This window comes from Colias eurytheme, chromosome 4, assembly GCF_061535395.1.
Source record: "Colias eurytheme isolate Ceu_HAF_F1 chromosome 4, ilColEury1 Martin Lab GWU primary, whole genome shotgun sequence".
Classification (NCBI taxonomy): Eukaryota; Metazoa; Arthropoda; class Insecta; order Lepidoptera; family Pieridae; genus Colias; species Colias eurytheme.
In genome coordinates, this window is record NC_142983.1 from 8,979,398 (window position 1) to 9,000,266 (window position 20,869).

The 20,869-nt window shown below is 32.0% G+C and overlaps 1 protein-coding gene across 1 annotated transcript; it reads right to left on the bottom strand.

Annotated features, from left to right (window-relative positions):
* Positions 1-14,050: 14,050 nt before the first annotated feature.
* On the bottom strand, positions 14,051-20,219 carry LOC149909131 (facilitated trehalose transporter Tret1-like). Its single transcript, XM_090101372.1, has 9 exons — positions 20,028-20,219; positions 19,627-19,736; positions 19,068-19,187; positions 17,754-17,909; positions 17,309-17,476; positions 16,982-17,114; positions 15,378-15,607; positions 14,791-14,985; positions 14,051-14,327 (listed from the first exon to the last, which is right to left on the bottom strand). Exons 1-9 carry the CDS (start codon positions 20,089-20,091, stop codon positions 14,061-14,063), a joined length of 1,443 nt encoding a protein of 480 aa, XP_089957498.1. The 5' UTR covers positions 20,092-20,219; the 3' UTR covers positions 14,051-14,060.
* Positions 20,220-20,869: the final 650 nt, after the last annotated feature.

Genomic DNA, 20,869 nt, shown 5'->3' on the forward strand with positions numbered 1-20,869 from the left:
AACCGATTTCGATAATTCTTTTTTTATTATATTCCTTAAATTACGAGGATGGTTCTTATGTAGAGAAAACGTAAACATGTACCACGGGCGAAGCCGGGGCGGACCGCTAGTTGTAAATGAAAATAGATGAATTAAATGTATAATATTATCATTAAAATGTTGGTGATTAATATTATATGTTATGAAGCATTATTACTAAATTATACTCTATGCGTTAAAATAACGAAAATTTTTTAAATTGAATCAAATATATTTTAGATAATTTATTGCATCCAGTAGCGTACCTTTATTAATTAACAGTTTTATAAACGATTCAAAAAGTTTAGAAAATGTATTTACCTTCAGCGTGCTCAAAAACCATTAACAGTATATTTAAAAAAATATATACGCGTATAGGCATTAGATTTAATATTATTATCCTAAAATTTGAAATTAATTTATGTAAAGAACAAAACAAAATCCGCATACTAAATTGCATTCATATATTTGTCCATCGCAAAATAAATTGTAATTGTAAGAAAGCAAAAACTTTCTATGCATAGCACACACGTGTAACATCTTTTTCAAGAACGCATAGATAATTTTGAAGTGGCACGTCTTTAGCCCTGAATGGAACCCTTATAATGCCAAGTATCTAAAGACCGCTCTATTTTCCTTAGAACACAAAATGTTGAGTTTATTTACCCAGCGAGTGTCTATCCCAGTTGCTAGAAAAATACTGGCGTCGCGTTGGAAAATTCAAATGTTTTAGAAGCACTCATGTTATTGGAAGAGTAGAAAAACAGTTATCCTTGCTAATTTATGGAGTGGAATACAATGTGATTGTAAGCGTACTGCGTTGCCTATGGCATTATTATCTTTTACTAAGTACGCATGTGTTTTATGTACCCGTTTATTCGCTTAAAAAAGTCCAGCTAGTTATTTTTTTATTTGTTCACGCAAGGATAATAATTTTATAACAAGTGAACGACAGCGGCTTAATATTGAAAAGTATTGTAGTAGCTATTTTAACATAGGTATATATACATTATATACAGATAAGCGAAGCTCATCCACTATTGAATTTAAAATGAATTCAATAAACTTCGAATACACCTTACACCATACTCACAAAAATATTATATACTGTAAAGATTTGGTGACAAAACAAAAAAGGGAACTATCTATCAAAGTATACAGAACGTACAAACTTATACAAAATCATAACTCCCTTGGGTAAGTGAAATATAGAAAAGGATCGTAACAGAGGGGCTGCGGGATAACTAGTGCATGATTTAGTCCCTAGCTGTACAATGAAATGGTATCAAACACGCGAGTAGAATACTAAGTATTAGGGTATATTTATAACAGTAAGTTTTCGCAATTTGCTCGATCTGTCGAACAAGCGCACTTAGTAAATCAAATAAGTTTCTGGTTTACGTGCTATCAGCTATGTGTCTGGATTTTAATCAAACGTAAGTATTTGGTTTTTATATGTAAGAACTTGCTGTAACAATATGATTGTTTCCGCGTTTGGACTCTTGAAATGTAGTAGTTATCATCGAACATTTTGAAGTATGATTTGGTATTGATATGAACAATTGAACACATTAATGTGTTTTTTATTAGCTTTAACGTAATATGATCAAACCTATAATAGGTACTTTGTATACAAAAGAGTAATTGCAATATTATTTAATAAATTGTAAACCCTAAATATAAGCAGTTAAAATCTGTTTCCAAATTTTGAGCAAAGCCAAATAGTTTGTGCATCAAAGATAAACTTGCATTTATAAACAGAATACATCAACTACTAACAAATTTGCTGTTTATCAGGTTGTTGTGTAAATAAAGCGTGGGTATAATTTACGGTAAGTTAGGCAAGTGTTTATTAGCTGTTACCTAACTCAGGTTTAACTAGGGCTCCTTAAGATCCTCACAAACTGGTAATGAAATCTCGACGGTTAGTTAATTTTCGGTGTTATAATAAATTGATAAAATTGTTATATAAATTGAGTGTTGTATTATGCTTTAGTGAGTTAGAAGACTAATGAAACAAGTTTTATATTAGTTTGAAATTTTTAGAAATAATTTGTGACAATAATATTTTATAACATTCATCTTATAATAATTTTGTTTTAGCTTTATTTACGAAAGTTTTGTCCAATAAAATATTAACACCATCAACGTTCTTGCAATCTGAACTCATTCAAGGAAAATGTGGAAATTTGATAAAAAAGGAATATACATTACCCAAAGGGAAAGCTCTTCCTTGAATATTATTTGAAGCTAGAAAAAATCAGCCCTTGTCTTTATAACAAGTACCCTGGGGGACCATGAGATGGTGATGTCGTCATTGCTGCAGACATTCGACACTTTTAAACCTTATATTCAGAATTCATTTTGTTCTTTCTTTTTTATCTTAAACATTTTTTATTATGTTTCATATTATTTATTGAAGTAAGTACCTAATGTATTTTTACATAATACAATATGTTTTTGCATTTCTTTTGTTTCCCATATTGCGGATTTGCAGAGATTATACTAAGTATATTATCTAGAAAAAATTATAACTTTATAATTTTATTTACTTACATAGAAAATAATCATTTTGTTTATTACGTTCATACAATATTGCTTATGCCATTCAAATGACAGCATAATACAAGAAAAATCTATCGATGTAAGATTGTTAATTATGTCATTATTCTTTATTTAAAATGCGCACTTTAAAAAAAATAATTCTCTGGAGTCAATAATTTTCTCTATGTATTCCAGGATAGGGCAGGATCATGTTGAATTCATTATTAATTAAATACAACAGCTATAAATGACACTCAAAGGAATTACAGATCAAAACGGAATGTCCCTTTGTAATGTACGACTCCAAGCGACAACAATCTCAAATACGGCCCACTCTCATCGAAATTACCATCTTTATTTAAAGTCTCACGAAGCTCTCAACCGTAAACTTACTTATTAATCATTCAGTAATAAGATCTCTTGAATTTTAATAACGCTTTAATATTAAAACTTCAATCAAGTCTGCACTAACCGTACAAAAACGTTATCGTATTACAGGGCCTTAATCTATATCTATACTATAATATTATAAAGAGGAAAAGTTTGTAAGTATGTATGTATGTATGTATGTATGTATGTATGTATGTATGGTTTTCACGCAAAAACTACTGGACCGATTTCAAAAATTCTTTCACCATTAGAAAGCTGCATCTTTACTGAGCAACATAGGCTATATTGCATTTTCAAAAAAATTAGAGATCCTTACCAAAAATGCAATAATGTAACCCAAGGTGTAAAAAATTCCTTAATAAAACTTCTGTCATCGCGTGCGCTGCGGAATCTATTGAAGATAGAACAAAAAAATGTTCTACGGTATTATAGAATGGATCAATATCTACAAGAAAGTCCGCGATACCATATGTCCATCTTCAGTAGTTATGTTACTACAACAACTTTTTTACGTTTTCAAAGTAAATAAAAGTGCCGACAGTAATCAAACCATTTTATCCATACACATATATTAATACTTATCCCATTAAATGATGTTTTATTATAGACTGTTTCAATACCAGCAAAATACTTTTTAAATGAAAAGAATTGGATATTCCATTCAAAAGATATAACGAATTTTTAAAAGTGTCAATCTACAGAAAATAGTAGGTATAATGTTCGAGCAGGCCGTAGTGCGGGGGTCACGGAGGAATTCTACCAATATGCGTCTTGACGGAACACAGTGGGGTTTTCGTCGGTAGGAATCCGACATGAAAGATTTCCCCACTAAAACAAAAAAAAAGGCCATAGTGCGGGACGGGGTAAAGGTGATTTTCATGTGATTAAAAATTAAACCTATAGTCCGACCTATCACTGTAACGATATCGCTATCTATGCGGGTGAAACCGCAGGGCAATGCTAGTAAGAAATATGATAAAAATATTACAAGAATTCATGTTATTGTTTTTGTTCTAAATTATTCCCCCAGCGTCCGTTTAAAATCATAAATCTTTTGTCGAAATCAGCATTCGGCGCAATATTGAAAATTTAAGCGAAATAATTCGACAAGTTGCTTATTCGACAAAACTTTGGTGTTTTACAAACGACGGAATTTTCAAAGAACGCGGGCACTGAAGGGGCCAATTTTATCTTTGATGCGGTTTCATTTGAGCCCTCTGTAATATCTAGTCGGACATTTTGCTTAAACATTTTGAGGTAGAAGATTCTATAGTTTTGACTAAAAAATGGGTAACATATTTAATGTAAAGTATTGTAATTTGCATATTTAATCTAAAAATTGTATGCCTTAAATTTAATGTTATTGTTGTACCTATTTCATCGGTTACGTAAACAGTTGTTTATGTTTATATTGTAGATACCTAGTTTGTTTTTAATTTTATGCGAACACCTACAGCTCTACAGCGAAAACAATACAGTGAAATTTTCATTTGTATCAAATATCGAACCAGACCCTAAATCTAAAATATTTTATGTTAGAAATACAATATGCACATTGCACAATGCACATTATAAGTTACATATAAATTTGGACAATTCATATTTTTGTCTGCAAAATATGTAATATGTAGGTATTATGAGATAAATTAACAATCTATATAATATATTATTAACAGCTATAAATTTTCTAACGAACAAAGAAGATAAAATCTGTCTGATCAATTAACAGTCTGTTTATTTCGACAAAATTGCTTAATCTTTAAAAACGTAAAAGCCTATACCTACGCATTAGATAAATACCTCCGAAATAGTTCCCCATAATTAAGTTCGCTAACATTGTGACAAGTATCAACTTCCGATTACATAATTTATTACCCCGGGGAGTGCCCGTAAAATTTGTATGCGCAGGCAGCGTTCACTTCTGTCTACTCGACACCATTTTCGTTAGAGCCGAGTTCATGTGATATTCTGGTATACATTGCGTATTACATAGCACTAATGGGTTTGATAACTGATCTGTACGAGCAATGAATGCGAATCTTTGTTACTTCTCTTATTTTAGGGTATTTTTCTTCTCTTTTTTTTTCGTAAATTAGAGCTAATATCACAAGTACGTTTTTTCTTATTTAACAGATAAAATGTCAAATATTTTATGAAAAATATTACTTCAATAAAACTTTTACGGGGCTATCAACAAGCGGAGAAACCTTATCTTGCAATTACATATAAGTAAAACAATTACAAAACACAACATAACGATCACATTTCCCATAGGTTTAGATAGAGGTAGTTGTCTTTTTAGACCACATTTCACTGAATATTATGTTGAGATCCCATGTCCTAAAATATCAAATGCAAGTTGCGTAAACGACTAGGGTATTCCACATGGGAACACCTCAATCAAATCATCCTGAGGCCTTTATGATAATAGTTAAATGATCTTTAGGGTATTTATTCATGAATAATATGAATGCATTATCCACAAATTTTCCTTATTTAACTATAGGAAATAGGTACATATTTTTCTATCAAGAGAGATGCCGTGGAAATAGAAAATCTTTTTCCAAAGAACTCTAAAACTTATAATACACCCTAAACAATACAGTACTGAAATAATACACTAAAATCACCATATAATATTTACGTGATACTATTTTATGTGATTGTACTATATAGGATTTGATTATCCATATAGGAAACCGTAAACAGTAAAAACTGTAAGGCAACCATTCAGTCAGCAACATCTCAAAGTGCCACGACTCATAAACGGTCCATATCAAAACCATAACAGAAGATACTCGTAGAAGGTTGATCTGATGTGATTACATATTCACCCACAAGTTCAGGTTTGAGGCTTATAACTCCGCTACAACTCTTCGCACGTGCTTTGAAAACTTATTTGATTTATGCGCCACGGTATGACTGTAAAAAGGTTTATAAGATCAATACTGAGCGACTCAGAATAATATTCTCGCATGATGTGTTTTGACGGAGACCGTTTCAATTTTCCGATTTTTTTTTCGACGCCTTTGTGTAAATTTCGAAGGACTGTAGCCTCGTTTTAAGATAGTTTCTAGAATTTGTTGGAACTGGATGGTTAATGGTAAGTCAAGGTTTTTTTTGACTAGCTGTGCTCCACGGTTTTACCCGCATTGCTCCGCTCCTGTTGGTCTTAGCGTGATGATAAATAGTCTATAGCCTTTCTCGATAAATGAGTTTTATCCAAGCATTGAAAGATCGGCCCTAAAAATAACAACTTATTCGAACACCTCGAAAAAGCCGTTTATAATTCATCCTACTAATATTATAAATGCAAAAGTTTGTGAGGATGGATGTGTATACACATACACATGTTTGTTACTCTTTCACGCAAATACTACTGAACCGATTACAATGAAATTTAGCAAACATATAGAGGGTAACCTGGATTAACATATAGGATAGGTTTTATCCGGAAATCCCACGGGAACTATGCGGGCGAGCCGCGGGCGGATTATTATACTTCATAATAATAATATTATCTTCGAAGTCATTAAGCAAGTGTCCATTAATAAACATAAACTCATTTCAAAATCAATTATAAAGCACAGCATATCTAAAAAAATTCACAGCTGAGGAAATCAGAACGCAATCAGCGTAACTGCAATTTTTTTTCAGTTTTAATTTTCTCGTCTCGAAATAAGAACTAAAAGAGCTAATAGACTTTATAGTAAGAATTATTGATCGATATGCTAATCATAGCGAAGCAATTAACGTGGGCAATCTTTTACTATTTATTTAAATTAATATAAATATGGATTTTAATTAGGTATAAACGCGTTTTGGTCAATCGATTCTTTAACCGTATTTCATTTGAACACTTAATCATTGCATCTAATTGAGTGAAATATATTATATTAAGAGGATAGCATCTCGTTTAACATTCATAGTATGTGATCCTAATTTCTAGTACACTATAACTATAGTATTTAGATAGACTATGATATAACTCTACTCCAAACTTCAATTGCCTTGAAAATTTTACCGATTGTCGAATCGGTAATGTAAATGTTGTCATTGTGGTCTGATTTCTTATTACTACACGCTAAAAGAACTGCAATTGCAATCAACAGCTTCCACAAACAATATAAATCATAAGGATGTTAAACTTGATGTTCTCTAACCTCTACCTTTAATCACGGACCAGCTATTTAAAGTTTAAAGACCCTTTCACGAAACGAGTTATTTTCGGTGCGTATTTACACTTGTGAACCACTTGCGTTTAAATAAGGCTCAGACCTTACCCTTGTACGCAGGGCTGGATTTGAACGTTTTCATAATCGGAAAAGAATTATTCATTATAACGTGGTTTATTGATATGTATTTTTTAGCACGCATTTAAATATATCAATTTAAATTTTTATAGAGTTGTAGATCGACCTGAACAAATTTAAGTTTGATAAAAATGAAACAGATTAAATAGGTAATAAATATTTTCCAAAATATTAATCTCTTCTTACAAACATCCAACAAGTATAAGGTATTGGTAAGTGTAAAATATATGTATATATTTTGCTCCTTAATCTTGCAATGCGAACTATAAAAGCTGAGGTATACCAATATTTTTATAAATACCTATTTGTACTTGCATGGTCATCTTATAAAACAGTGCGTTGATTTTGTTCACTTCTTTTAACTTGTCAATTGTCCATACATGTTTACCAAGTTCCTTTCTGTGAGTGAAGTCCCGTGTCCCCGTAGTGGGGTAAGGGGCAGATGCATTATTCATACATCTGTTTCACTGATCGATTTTCTTTAGGGACAAGTAGGTGATCAGCCTTCTGTGTCCTGCCAGACCGAGACATTTTTTTTTCTTCGTCTCCACCGGGAATCGAACCCAGGACCCCTCGGTTCTACGCTCACGCGTCAACCACTGTACCAAGGAGGCGGTCCTTTCTGTGCAATAACCATATTAAATTACGTTTTCCTGAATCTGGCACTGTCCTCCGTAAATCCGTTATCCCGTTCAAATACGTGAAAGGTATGTGTTGACTTACAAATGGACTTACTTGATATTTATTCGTTACTCCAGTTGCAGGGATCTGTTGATCTCGATATTTGCTCTTTTATATAATGCTATATGTATGGCGATATTCAATTTGCTTGCGAACTTTGACTCTTTTTATTGGTGAAACTTTACACGTACTTATAAACAGAAAATTTTATGAATGTCGTATCTATTGAGAATTATCGGAAAGTTTTAAAAATTACCTAGTTATTTTGTACAATATGACAAGTTATAGTACTTTTGTAAAGTCCTAACTACAATAATTATATTGTTGACTTTTAGCAATGTATTATTGTAACGTCTAACATAATAATGATAAGAGCTTTTCAACTTTATTTAACATAATATAATTTCAGTTGGAATGCGAATATGTTGATATATAAGCTTATTTACCAGCTAAGAGGCTTATTAGTTACTTGCTATGCAGTGGCATTCGTCAATTTCAGTGATTTCCGGCTAACATGTTTAATTGCAAACCGTTACTAAATACCGAGCCCAATGATTGGCCTAGTTAGATAAATTAATGTATTTGGTGGTAACAAATCGTTTCATTCAGGGAATTAGCTTTCGCATAAAACTTAGATTAGCCACTATTTATTCTGTAATAGAGTTTAAATCTAATTCGATAGAGTTCATAAATCTGAAACTGTTTTAGCTTTCCTCGTTAAAATGATTGTTTATGTACACTGTACAGGCTAACTGTAGGCATTAGGCCGCTTTAAAGATTAATGTGTATGCACCTGAATATCTGTATTCATTAGCTAATATAAAGTATCTAACGTAATTTAGATCTAAATATATTATGACGAAAATTCTTCAACTCTTGTTTTCAACAGCAATTGAACAAAATTTACAGATAACCATTCAAATGACCAAATTTACCCCGGCAACTGTCGAAAAATAAAAATAAATTCCGACTTTGTGGACCACCATTTTTGTACGGCATCTGTGTCATACTATTTCTATACTGCTTTTAAGCCATTATTCCGCAACGCCGTACAAAAATCATGGAGACAAGGGGAGAAAATCTCTACCTGAACTTTCGAATTCTCATCTGCACTCAGGTGGACAGCTTACGAGTGTCGTCATAGTGCTGAATCTTATTATTTTATGCTCTTATATCATTCTAGATAGGTCAGGTGGTGGGTCAAACGACCCATAATTTTTTCAACATGGGCCTGTAGTCTATTATTATGAGTATTCTAGGGTCAGCGCTATGAAAATACAACTTTAAGTATTGAGAGTATACTAACTATGAGCCGCTTGTAATAAAGAGACTGACCAAATATTATGTACAATTTATAATTATAATTTTCTTATAAATGCGCATGAACCCGCGTCATGTTGTGACGTCATTACCAGGTGTAAGGAAAATCTACAAATAGGTAGGTATGTTTATAATATGCAAATATTTTCGTTGCTGTCCATACTTTTTTATCGTCAGATCACAGTTATTTAGGCGAATATTCTTATTTGAAACGCACTGTACGAGTACACTTCACTCTCGTGATAGCCTGACAGGCGTTCACGATACAAATTTGCAAGTTTGGTTTAAAAATGCCGATGCCATTCGCCAATGTTCCATCTGTCTAAATAAATCTCATCGGTTCTAGTGTGAAAACGTAACAAGCGAACCGACAGACCCGATTCAGTAGATTTATTAGACTGTACATTTTTGTGGTCTGTTTTTAATCCTTGCTATCTTCAATAATGTTATAAATGCCAAAGTGAGTAGGTATTTGTTTTCCTTTCTAAAGTTGCCATGGAGAGATTTTAGGATATTTTTGTGCCTGTTAGACGGCTAGAGAGAGCATCTAAGGCATCTTTTACCGTGGCACGTGGTGATACCACTCCTTACCATGAGAAGTTTCCTGCATATATTTATACTAGTTTGCATCTAATTTTCAATAGCTAAGAATTTTAGTATGCATTACTAATAACTACAACTACATTATCCAACAAAAACTTAATTGAGAACTAAATTATATCCAACGCAATCATCATAAACAAGGAAATGTTCAACTCATCCGTGTCCCTTTGCATCTTTCCTTATTTAGTAATCCAACTTATGCCTTTTGTTATGGTAATACGTAATCCTTAGATTAAACCCTCTTCGTGTAATCTTACTCCTGTTATAAATAAACCTTATTGCATTAGTTACTAGTTTACAAGTTTTGAAGTTGAGAATGAGATTTGTAGAGAACTTAACAAATTATAGGATAATCTCTATTATATTATATTCACTGTTTTGTTTTGAAGATGGCATGTTCACAAACTCCACCGCTTGTGGGAGCATCGACTAAAAATAAATAAATTTTATTGTCATTTGAATCTGTTTTTAACAAGGCTACGAATTGAGAAAGACCTAAGATTGTTTTAATGGAAAAAATAAACAGTACAAAATGAATTAAATGTTAGGTATTTAATTCAGATTCTTTATCTAAAGGTACTTAGGTAACTATGTCACATCACTTTATATTATATACCTAAATAAAAAGGAGCACGTAGAACACATAAAAAATACGTGTCGGATATAGGGCCACCGTCATTTTAAGGGTCGTTGGCTAAAGATAATTATGTCCGTGGTAAAGTTCAGAATTTACTGCTCTTTAATAAGATTATACTAAAAATGCAGTAAACGCGTTATACTTAAGTCACGTTTTACTTTTGTCGTTATAATATTCAATCATTTATTTGTTTTTCTACGGCGCAGAACGCTGAGATATAACGATATAAAAGCAATATCCATTTTCATTAGGCGATCGATTTCCCAACCAATACGCGCACTAATTTGCCACAAAAATAAAACGGTATCAAAAATATGAACACAATATGTAAGAACTGAAACTCTGATATTTCACGGTTCGATGAACAAAAGCAAAATATATTTGACCGTTAAAGTGGCTTTTAATAGTCGTTCGAAGTACCGGCTGTCGCGGGAATAAAACATAAATTGGTGTGCGGAGCCGATTTGGCAAGTGTGATTCGACGATTCTTCGTATAGCCATCTGAATATGCTATAAGTTACGAAATATTACTATTATTTTAAGCGTTTTACTAACGGGATGTTTAACAGGCGAATGAGTGTCCATTTTGCGCGGCGGGTAAAGGATCGACCCGTATGAAAGTTAATGATTTCGATTCAGATAGCGGACATTGACTTTGGGGAAAAATAAATTACATCGCAATTGATTTCTTACATAAATTTATGTTTATTATGTACAAGAAAATGTACAAGTATTGCAATTGTCTAGTTAGAAAATTTATGTTAATTGTGCACAAAGCAGTACCTACTTATAAACATTCATGGAAAATACTGGAAACAAGATAAATCATAAATGACATACCTAATAATTATGATTCACTACAATCCCTATTTAAAGCTTTTAGCTTTCATATTTGATTTCGATCAGCTCAGAATATTATTTTAATGCTTGCTATAATACTTATCCAGTAACCAACCACCACTATAATCCCATAGTAGTGAAAAAAAGGTTTGCCAAGACGTAGAAGACTGATCACCGTCTCGACAAAAATAGAAACGATCAATAAATGTTCATCCGTTACATAAGTAATTAGTGGCTTACTAACATAACCATCTAGAATTTATTTGAGCCATATATCTCTAAAATGTCTCTAAAATAAAAGAAATTTATAGCATAAGACATACGAACGAAACATGAATTCGTTTGAACTATTTCAAATATTACTGGTACCACAGATAACATAATACTACCTATACAAGTACGAATATAATTAATACATACAAAATTTGTATTTAATACATAAGTATAATCCTACATAGTACCGATACTAACGTTATCACACAGTCAAAATACTGATATCCTATACAAAGTATATAGCACACTACCAAAGTCATCTGGATTTAAATCTAATGCAATTTCAAAATAAAAATTAATCGTCAAAACAATTTTTGCTAGCTACAAGCTTTGCCCATATCAGATCAGAATATGAAATAGTTTGGAAAATCTAAAAGTGCACGCCTCATAATTTTTTTTAATAATTATTTTTTATTAATTATTATTTTTGTTTATTTAATAACAATTAAACCACATCGAATCAGACCCTGAAAAATGAAAGGGTTCTATTCTTGAGCATACTCAAGCGTAAGAGAAAAAAAAGACTCGATTAGTAAAGTATTTCGGTCGCTATCGTGTCAACAAGAAAATCCTCCGCACATACAGACACACGGACGTCCAAGACAGAACTTTTTTAAACTGTTTTTTAACTAGTTTAAATAACAAAAATGACATCAAAAATATCATGAATGTTAAAAATAGTGTTTTTTCTTAATATGTGTGTGTATACATGTATTATCTTACAAGTGCAATGTATGATACAACGCTTCGCTTATGAGGTGTGCACATAGAAATCTAAATAACAAGACACTAGAAGTCGTAAGCGTGCGTGACCTTGTCGCCACTCAGGTGATTTGCACATCACCAGTGCATTCGTCACTGTTCAGTTGCTCTGGAGACCTATGAGTGTATACATGGTGTGTTTCAGCAATTCCCATTGCGAAATTCTTCCACAAGTTGAAATTATACTTATAAAGGAATAATATTTCATCGGAAAATATTTTTTTTTAGAAATAATGCCGTTTTTCCTTAAAATTATAGAATATTTACAAGTATTACGAGTGTCACCATAGTAATCGAAATAACAATGAATGACACAGTCGACCATTCTTATTATCACGTTTGTTCGTATTGGAGCAAAAAGTCTCATATACTTAGGGATGTTATTCTAAAATAAACCATAAATTCGTGCGTTAGGATACATATTCAAAAGCTTAATTTAATAGATAAGTTAGTTTTCACTAAAATCAAGCTGTCCAATAAAAGGCATAGTTTACTTGTGTGTACTGTTTAGCTTTCGGCTTGAATGTGTTTGTTGATTTTGGCGACAGCGGTTTTCATACGAATTATGACATTACAGCACTTCTATGTGTCTTGTTATTTAGATTTCTATGGGTGTGCAATATCCATGTCCTAAAATTGCAAACTCATTGTGACGGAATCCTCTGTTTCCCGTCCTCTTTTCAGCAGGAGAGGAAACGCATTACCCTTTGTAACATTTGAGAGCTGAACCCTTGTTTGAGGCTTTTTCCATACACTTAAAAGGACGATTGAAGTTTTAATGGACCGTCCCGCTTTTGTCTTCGGGAGATTAAAATGTATATTTAGGATATTTTATAAGGGCCATTTAAAATAAATACACACTTAAATCTTAATGTCAGTAATGAAAATCTTTGGAGTAAAAATTTAGAATTAAGTATAAAATTTATTTGTCGTTATTATAATATCTACTATTATCAATTAACGAAAAAGCTAAAGTAATCATTTACCTACTTAAAAACAAATAACCAAAAAATAAGTTTTAAACGGAGTATTAAAATAATATTCTTCATGCCTTTGTTTTAAGTTTATTTCATCTCAAAATGGGACACATATTGTAATATACTTTAAGGTTGTTTATAAATATTTACAATATATTTAATTAAAATATTCTCAAGAAAAACTCTACCATTCACCATTATTTTCCACGCCCTCTACATAAATATGAAGCAACCTGTAAAAATCTGATGTTTTGCGCGAAGTGACAGTAGTACCCACCTCAACGCTTCGCTTATGAGGCGTGCAATATCCTCCGAGAGGTTATCAGTTTCATTGATATCCGACAAATCGCCTAGAGGGCGTTTATAGCAAAGTATACTCTTGTATGGGACATTTTGGTCTTCTATACTACCATAATAATATTATTATCAGCGAAACGTAGGTAATTTATTTTGATTAAGAGATTTTTTTACTATAGTTATCAATATAGAGTATTATAATCTTTATGCGCCATCTACACAATGGACAGAGTTGGGCGAGTAGAAGCAATCATGATAGTGTCTCTACCATAGGTCTCTACACTCTCAGGCCTCTGCCTATGATAGATTGAAAGATGAGATGAAAGACTGATGATTTTAAACATCCATTATGAGAGAATATTAATAAGGCTTAAAATAAAACCACACATACACTAGCACATTTATTTACAATCTATGTTCAACAGACGACGAATTATCCTTTCTTTTCTTTTTCCTTTTATTCAAATCATCATAAATATCATTTAGACATCTTGTTTTTGTCTCTGGCACCCAAAAGAGAACATAAAAGGCATTCGCGACACAGATAAGGCCAAAGAAATAAAACGATGCGTGGATTCCGATGGAATTTGCTAGAGGTTTGAAGAGAAGCAACTGTAGGAAGTCTGCAAGAGATGCTGACGACATTGTCACCGCCATGACAGTTCCACGGTACTGAAATAGATAATGTTTTATTAGAAAAAATAAAGACGACTATTTTGTATGTATATGTTAAGATTTTTGTTTGTTTCTTCCAACCAAAAGACATTAAACATTGAAATAATATTGTACCTATTTCATTATTATTTCATCCGATACTGCCACATGAACGAAAAAAAATCCAGAATTCAAAGTAACCCAAAATATGATTACAATGCATAGTCCGTGATGTCATTGAATCCGCACGGACCAGACCAGATCATAGAAAACAGTCAAACACATGAAGGCTTTACATTTTGTACCATACGAATAATATTATGAATTTCTATTTGTGAGAATGCGTGCGTATTTTAAGTCGCAAATTTGCATCGATAGTTTTAAAACATAAAATAATAAAAATATGATGTTTTCAGTTCTTTTTTACTTAGTCCCTTCAATAATAAGTATAGAAAACTACCTTTATTCAATTATCACTTACCTTAAACGAGAATATTTCTCCCAATATGACAATAGTCATAGGCGCTAGACCAGCTGAATCACAAAAGATACATAAACACAGAGTCATTATTGGCACCCAATTCGGCAGTATCAAGGCATAATCCATTGCTAGAAACCATGAAGCCAATACGAACATGCTTAGGCCTGATATTAGTGATGTTGTGAAGAGGATGAACTGTAATAAAAAGATCTTTAGTAGGTAATGATATAATTAAAAAAGACAGATTTTGTTACCACTGGTTCGCTTTAATAAAGTACTTCATTAGAGAGAATTCTTTGGAGAGAAATACATACAAAGTTATCAATTTCGAAATGGACGGTTTTATTTGGTGTATGATCCATCTCTGTAATGTACAGAATAATGTTAATTTCAATGTGCAAATCTATGTCCATTTTAGATTATTTCCAAATTTATTAGATTCGTGAGTTATAAGTAATCATACTGGAACATTTATGCTTATTCAAAATTTTATCGAAATGCATTTCCAATTATTGTAATCATTACAATCAATATTACAATAATAAAATAATCAAAAGTACTAATTCTACTTAATGATTCATTTTTACCTTCCTTCCAGTCTTTTCTATCATACAAGAGGCCAAAGCGGAACCAGCGACTTGTATAGCTCCCAATAGCATAGCTTGTTGATTTGGTGTTAATACAAGACTGTTCTCTTTAGAAGCAATTGCGAATATTTCACCAGCGAAGTTCAGTACTGGGATCGCTCCACAAACCTCGCGCGCTAAGCTAAGAACCATGGCTATACGGAATGCTTGGAATAGCGTTTTGTCTTTAACTGTAAGAATATAGTAGACCAAGTCATGTTAAAATATGGTATATATGATTCTATGAAAAATCTATGAAGAAAAATGAGGTTCTTCCTATTAAAAATTTTCTAGTCTATGATTTACTGGTCACTTGATTTTGCTAAAAATGTATGAAGAAAATTGTGATTCATTAAATTTTCTTATCCACAAAGACATTCTTTCTTTCCATCACCAATGGACAGATAATTAATCGGTTTATAAGAAGAGGCACGTCGCAATTTATCAAGATGATTTCGCCATGGAAGTTTTTTATAACGTCATTAATTGAAGGCCTTAAATAATAAATAGGTCAACTACGCTGGATATTGTTTTGGCGTAGTTCAATTCTAACAATTTATTTACGTTTCAGCTTATGTTGAAATAACGTCAATTTCATATGGGGTGAAATAAATATAAAACTCCCTGTTATGGTTATTTTCATGACTGAATTCATATAAATAAAAAATTCAGAAATAACCATAATTATTAAAGTTATTTAAAAACTCAGTGTATTATAATGGTTTTGTTCTAAGGCTTTTCTAAAAATAATCAAGTGTATTTTTTTATTTATCCATACTAATATTATAAATGCGAAAGTAACTCTGTCTGTCTGTCTGTTACTCAATCACGCCTTAACTACTGAAACAATTTGCATGAAATTTGGTAAAGAGATATTTTGATACCCGAGAAAGGACATAGGCTACTTTTTACCCCGGGAAATAGGATAGGTTTTATCCCGGAAATCCCATAGGAACGGGAAGTATGCGGGTTTTTCTTTGACTGCGCGGGCGAAGCTGCGGGTGGAAAGCTAGTTCATTATAATATTAAGATGTGATGTGATGCACATTGCACAGCCACGCACTTGTAATCTATTCTATGTATCATTTGCAATGTTAAATGTATAATTATTATAATATTTGCCAAATAAATATTCATAAGTCTCTATGTACGCGTGCTATCATGATTTAATCCTTGTGTTCATTAAAATTTCGCTGGAAATAGAAATGCATACATATCTGTTATTAATTTAACATTGACTCAACAATAATTTTATTGTCATACGTTTTACTGACGTTATTGATAAAAATTCATTGGCCTTCTAAGTAATGCGTGGTTTCTCAGCTTATGGATATGTTTTCATTAGTTTATCTGTCAGATAAATGGCAAAGACATACTGTATAAAAATATATCAAAGTGTTAAAAAGGCAATTAGGGAAATTATTTTAAGTTATGAAACCTCCATCAACAGTCATTTCTGAAAAAAAAACAGTTTCTCCAAATTGTATTACTGTGGGGAAATAAATTGTCGTATTGCTTTAGGATTATTTTTATAGTTAATCTTGGTTAATAAATGAAATACTTACAAATAGCTTTAATAAGGAACTTGTTGCTGCCCTCATCATTTTTCTGTTCCTTCTGTAGTGATTGAATTTCATTTGTTATTGAGGAATGGGTTACCTTTCTTGATCGTAACCATGCTAGTACTCTTCCAGCTTCCTGTTAATAGTTTTTATTTGAATATTAAGAGTAATTTTCTGTTTTATACGACTATAAATAAGAATCAAAATAAATGAACGTACGCTACAAATTGAGCTATCGTAATACCCAATCACAAAGTTTATACAAAATAAACTGAATACATTATTATCTTATAGTATAGGCAATATAACGTCATAGTTTTGTTCAATTACCTCAGATTTTCCACGTTTGATTAAATATGAAGGAGTTTCTGGCATCATCATGAATACAATTAGATGAAAGGTTGGTATCATGAGGCATATCCATAGAATAGTATTATAACTTAAATAATCACCGATGATGTAAAGAAATAAGTTTCCTGTAGTGTGGAAAAGAACCACCTGGAAAATAAGTTAAAGAAATAACAGATGATTGAGACAAAATATTTCCAACCAAACCAAATATATTAGAAGGTTACTTAATTTGAGTTCAAATCTAGAATTTATCTGCAGCTTTATTTATGAATCAAAATTCAGAGGGCATAAAATCTTTAGGACTTACCTATCTATTGACTAGACTTGTAATGTGCCCATTTCTACCAACAGGCAAAATCGATTCGGTAAATTATAATAAAACTAATACTCTATAAAACTAATACTCTACTAAATATAACCTTACCAAGGAACCCAAAACACCACGTATATTGTCATCACTAATTTCCTTCGTATATATTGGACATGTGACATAACTCCCTGCCATTGAGATTCCAACGAAAGCTCTTGCTAATATAAGAGCCCATACTTCTGTAGAGGATAATAGTAATATCCACGTTAACTAAAACATTAACCCGCCATTGGTGACGTGAATTTGACTTACAGCGTTGGTGACCCCGGTCTCACGCACCGGGGTTTTTGACTACGAGTTTATCTGTAATTTACGGTTCATGCTACTTTTCATTGGGATAGATATAAAATTTGATCTTTTATTGTCAATAAAACATAGGTATTTCATAAATCAAATCTCTTTTATTAGCATAAGACAACATCTTTGAAATAACTAAAATTGTCAAGTATTTTAACAAAGTTTTTTTAAAACTCAAAAATAAAGCATCAATCTTAATTATTTAACAGTAAAATTAGGCTTAGTCAGTCTTATGACACTGAAAACATAAAATGAAGTAACATAAATGGTAATACTTCGACCAAAAAAAAAAAATATACAATACTAAAATCACTCATCTTCAACAGCCAAACAACTAGAGCAAGTTATTGGTACTACGTCCGATCTGGTTCGAAATTATCTGGTTCGAAGTCACTTCCAGATTCACTTTCCGATGACGTTTGTAATCTGTCCTCATCAGATACTGCTTCTTGCAAAAGAGCCTCGAGACGACACTGATTACTTTCGTAAGACATGCTGAAACAGTGTTCACAGTTTGAACAAAAAACACGGAATTTCTTGTAAAATATCGATCAAATCTAGCAAAACGCTTACTAATAATAGAATTATATGATTAAACTATAAATTACAACAACAGCTTTATCAAAATAAGTAAAATAAAAAAAATACACAATAACCATTTGACTTACTTAGTTGGTGACGCCGGTCTCACGCACCGGGTTGGGGCCAAAACTCAGTAACGTGCGCCCGCGTCGCTGTCGTGGGGTAGGGGTAGGGTAGGGGGCGCGAAATTAGGCAGCTACTCGAAACCACAGTGCAATTCGATAAACGGTGACAAAAATATTTGGGTTTCTTTAACTGCCCGGTCTCACAGACATATAAGGTCACCAATGGCGGGTTAAAAAAATATCATTTCACAAGTATTTTGTCATAATCATCATAAAACTTAGGCGTCGAGATCATTGTGTCGTTTTTAAAATAGTTACCCGACTTCCTGTCGTAATTAAAATTTAAGGATCGATGCTGTTATAAAAACTATTCCATTTGTGTTCTAAATATATTTTATGTTATAACATGGTCCTTGGAACTTACAGCATTAGCAAAAGAAATCAACATTAATGTTCTCTTGCGTCCGATATGGTCACCCAAGAGAGCCATTATAATGTCGCCCGGGATACAAACTAAATAGGCAACCGCTGCCATCCATGATACCTGAAAATATATAATATTTTTTAGCCTTATATCATGTACATATTGTGTAATTTATAGGTAGAGAATACTTATGATGCATCTAATGTAATTTATAGGCAAACAATATTTATAATGCATCTCAACGGTTGATAGAGCAAAATAGGCTCTTATTATATTGTAAATCAATCTGGCAATTTTACAGGAAAGAATCCCATGTTTTCAAGCACTAAGATCTAGGATCAAATTTGTTTATGTTGTAAAAACAACCTGTTCCTAATAGTTACTATAAAATTCATTTCATATAAGATTCGCTGGCATACTTTATAAATTTGTTACTTTTCCCTAGCTTCAATGTCGAATTCAGGATTATAATATACTTATAGTTATTACTCTATCAATGAGACAGCAAGCTTTAACAGTATCCAAGGCTGAATAAGTTTTTAATATGAATCTAAATTACCTCAAGGTCTGTAAGCGGGGTACCTCTGGGAGACTTATCTGACTGCAAGAGCAGAGTCATTGGCGACATCCATCCTATACTCGCTCCGTACGCGAATACGGGTAGGTTTACTAGAAATATACATATTTTAAAATATTTTATGAAATATGAAGGTAATTAAGTAGATAATATAGATTGGTACTTGGTAGTAATTGCAAGAAAGTGGAGTAATGAAACAAGTGTTCATAATTTACAGAATATCTGCAATTGAACCATTTAATTAAACACGAAGTGTGGTTGTAGAGCTTTTAAATAAATAATACATTTTATTTATTTACTTTTAGTGAAAAGAGTCTAATTAATAGAATTGGATTAGAGTTACATGCTTAGAGGACTTAAAATATTTAAAAAAAGGTACTTACTGAAAAACGCGCATATTATTTGATTGATCTTACTGCCTTCTTTGAATATTCCATACACTCTCATATTTATCACATGTAATTATTACTTCGTATAAAAGAATCAGATCACTTATTCGCAACGATATTTCTTTTTATAATTTCCTTACATTTTCTACCACCAATTTATTCGTGTATCGAATGGAGTCCAAACAAAATGATACTACGCTTCAATATTAAGAAGTTAAATGATCTTAATGAACACAATAAGGACGTATACACAATAGTTATTTGTCGCACAATTTCTTTGGTAAATCTCAAGCATACGTTTATTATCAAAGCACGTGATTGAAGATTCATATAAATGCAATGTTTAAGTTAAGTTAGGTATGCAATCTTCCAGTCAATATAATATATTTTTCGTATGTATGCACTGTGCATACATTTTATGTCAAATTATTATATACTAGAGGTCCGCCCCGGCTTCGCCCGTGGTACATATTTCGCATTATAAAAGGTAGCCTATGTCCTTTCTCGGGTATCCAAATATCGCTATACCAAATTTCATGCAAATTGGTTCAGTAGTTTAGGCGTGATTGAGTAACAGTAACACAGAGTTACTTTCGCATTTATAATATTAAGTATGGATTTTATTGTGTACTAAATAGCTGTATCGATCTATTAGAATAAAACAGTTTAAAAGTTTAAACATTGAACGAAAAGATATAACAGTAAAATACTTATCCAATATTGATATGCTTGTGTGGCTGGAATATTTCAGGAAAATTGTTATTCTACATCACTATTATTCTGTGCATAAAACTTATTTATTTAAAATGACATACCTAATATGTAAAAATAAACCG

What these genes read in the sequence shown, in the direction of transcription:
- LOC149909131 (XM_090101372.1), bottom strand. Translation starts at nt 20,091, where the DNA reads ATGAGAGTGTATGGAATATTCAAAGAAGGCAGTAAGATCAATCAAATA. An exon ending in TGATTTCTTTTGCTAATGCT is followed by an intron (nt 17,910 to 19,067) that starts GTAAGTTCCAAG and finishes TTAATGTTTTAG; the next exon opens with TTAACGTGGATATTACTATT. An exon ending in GTTCCTTATTAAAGCTATTT is followed by an intron (nt 15,608 to 16,981) that starts GTAAGTATTTCA and finishes ATATTCTTACAG; the next exon opens with TTAAAGACAAAACGCTATTC.